The 2193-nt window shown below is 36.5% G+C and overlaps 1 protein-coding gene across 1 annotated transcript in view; it reads left to right on the top strand.

Moving 5' to 3' along the window:
* Window positions 1-2193, top strand: part of LOC106871706 (uncharacterized) — a 343416-nt gene that overhangs the window by 285040 nt on the left and 56183 nt on the right. Inside the window, exon 12 of the mRNA XM_052966754.1 lies at window positions 630-730. Coding sequence (XP_052822714.1) covers window positions 630-730 — 101 coding nt within the window. The remainder of the gene's footprint in view (window positions 1-629; window positions 731-2193) is intronic.

Genomic DNA, 2193 nt, shown 5'->3' with positions numbered 1-2193 from the left:
CTTAAAATTCCTCATAGACATCTAAATGTTGTGTTAGTAATTTAGATAAGTTGGATGGAGAAGATAAAGGAATTCAAAACGTCTACCTGTTTTCCATTTACTTTACACTGTTGCTAACTTTTTTTTTGTACTTTTGTGTTTTATGAAATCAGTTTTTATCCATTCTGTCCAAACACATTTTCCTTGCATCTATTTGGTTCACCAAAAATCGCAGATCGCAAGATTTTTCCAAATTATTCTTGGTTGTGACCTTTCTTGTTTGTCTAATTGCATGATGTGCAATCATATCAAACAAGTTATCAAGTTTACCATTCAAATTTATCAGCTGCTCATTGAAAGAAAGCCATCATGTCCTTCTCAAGCATGTGTGTACCATATTTCCAGGTATACATGTCTAATTTTTCAAATAAAAATTTAAAGTAAAAAATGGTAGGTCAATCAAGACAACTTTGGTGGATCAAAATTTCCATGTGAAATACAGCAGGACTTGGAAAGACCAATGAGCTTTGAATGTTCCCATTATATGCTTACACTATATACATCGATTTGTGTGCCAGAAAATATGTTGTGTTTTGATAATCGATGCACTGTAACTGCTCTAAACATTCACTGACATTGAATATTTGCAGGTTAAATGCTTCTCATAAAGAGTTACTAGTAGAATACAAACAACTGAAGGAAGCTTATCTTCGTCTTGTGGACAAGGAAGAATCTTCTGAGAATATAAATGGTAAATAACATTTCTTCTATAAAAATATTCTGTCTCATTCATTCTTCTGTTAATGTTGTAGAACTTTTCTTCTTTTTGCACTTCTTGTTAGTTGTTGTTCATGTTATTTAACCCAATTCAGCCCTGATTGAACAGCCTAGTGAATCTAAAGCATTCCAGCCATGACCATTCGATCTTTTTATAATTATACTATTTTCAAGACCACATCTAATACGCCCTTTCCCACTCTAAGACAGTAAGTACAATTTGAGCGTTTGAGTGTGATCGTTACCAGTGTCGCCTTCCTGGCACGTGAAAAGTCATTCGAGCAAGATCGTTGCCAGTGCCGCGGCACATAAAGTACACCGCTTTGATCATGGCCGTTGCCAGTACCCACCTGACTGGCCTTCGTGCTGGTGGCACGTAAAAGCACCCACTACACTCTCGGAGTGGTTGGCGTTAGGAAGGGCATCCAGCTGTAGAAACTCTGCCAAATCAGATTGGAGCCTGGTGTAGCCATCTGGTTCACCAGTCCTCAGTCAAATCGTCCAACCCATGCTAGCATGGAAGGCGGACGTTAAACGATGATGATGAGCTTCCAAATGTCCTGACTGCATTCTGCAAACTAGTCAGCTGTGAGAAGTGCTGTTACAGCCATTTCCTTCAATCTGGAATAAAAGAAGTTGGCAGATCAGCTTATTAGATGTATACTAATGATATACTTAAATTACAATAATTTCGAACAGTTAAAACTGCTTCTCCTAGGGGGAAAAAAAAAGTGCTAAAAATTGTTGCATCTTGTTTTTACAGCTGAATACATTCTTGATGTTATAAATTAACTGAAGTTTCTTTAATGTAAATGATATTTGATATTGTGGTCACCAGTGTGAGAATGAAAAGATCTAGACCTCATATTCGTTGTTGGGGCAAAAAGAATATCTAATATAGTTTTTACATGCTCTTATCTTCCAAGCAAGGTAATATTTTCCTATGGCAAGGAATGTTCTTCATAGCAGACTGGAAATGAAAAACTTTGCTTATATAATGGTGATGCTCATCTACAACCATCACATATGTCTTGACAGGAATACATACAAATACATTCACACACATGTGTATATATATATATATATATATATACACACACACACACACACACACACACACACACATATATGATGGGCTTCTTTCAGTTTTCATTCGCAAAATTCACTCATAAAGCTTTGGTTAATCTCCATGCTGGAGCCAGTTTTGTTTATTAGTCATTGTCATTCTAAAAATATACAGCAGGAGTGGCTGTGTGGTAAGTAGCCTGCTTACCAACCATATGGTTCCGGGTTCAGTCCCACTTCGTGACACCTTGGGCAAGTATCTTCTGCTATAGGTTTGGGCTGACCAAAGCCTTGTGAGTGGATTTGGTAGACAGAAACTGAAGGAAGCCTGTTGTATATATATATATATATATATATATATATATATATATA

This window comes from Octopus bimaculoides, chromosome 3 (assembly GCF_001194135.2).
Source record: "Octopus bimaculoides isolate UCB-OBI-ISO-001 chromosome 3, ASM119413v2, whole genome shotgun sequence".
In the NCBI taxonomy this organism is placed as follows: domain Eukaryota; kingdom Metazoa; phylum Mollusca; class Cephalopoda; order Octopoda; family Octopodidae; genus Octopus; species Octopus bimaculoides.
Note: the sequence above shows the minus strand (reverse complement) of the source record. Positions and strands in the feature narration are given on the sequence as shown.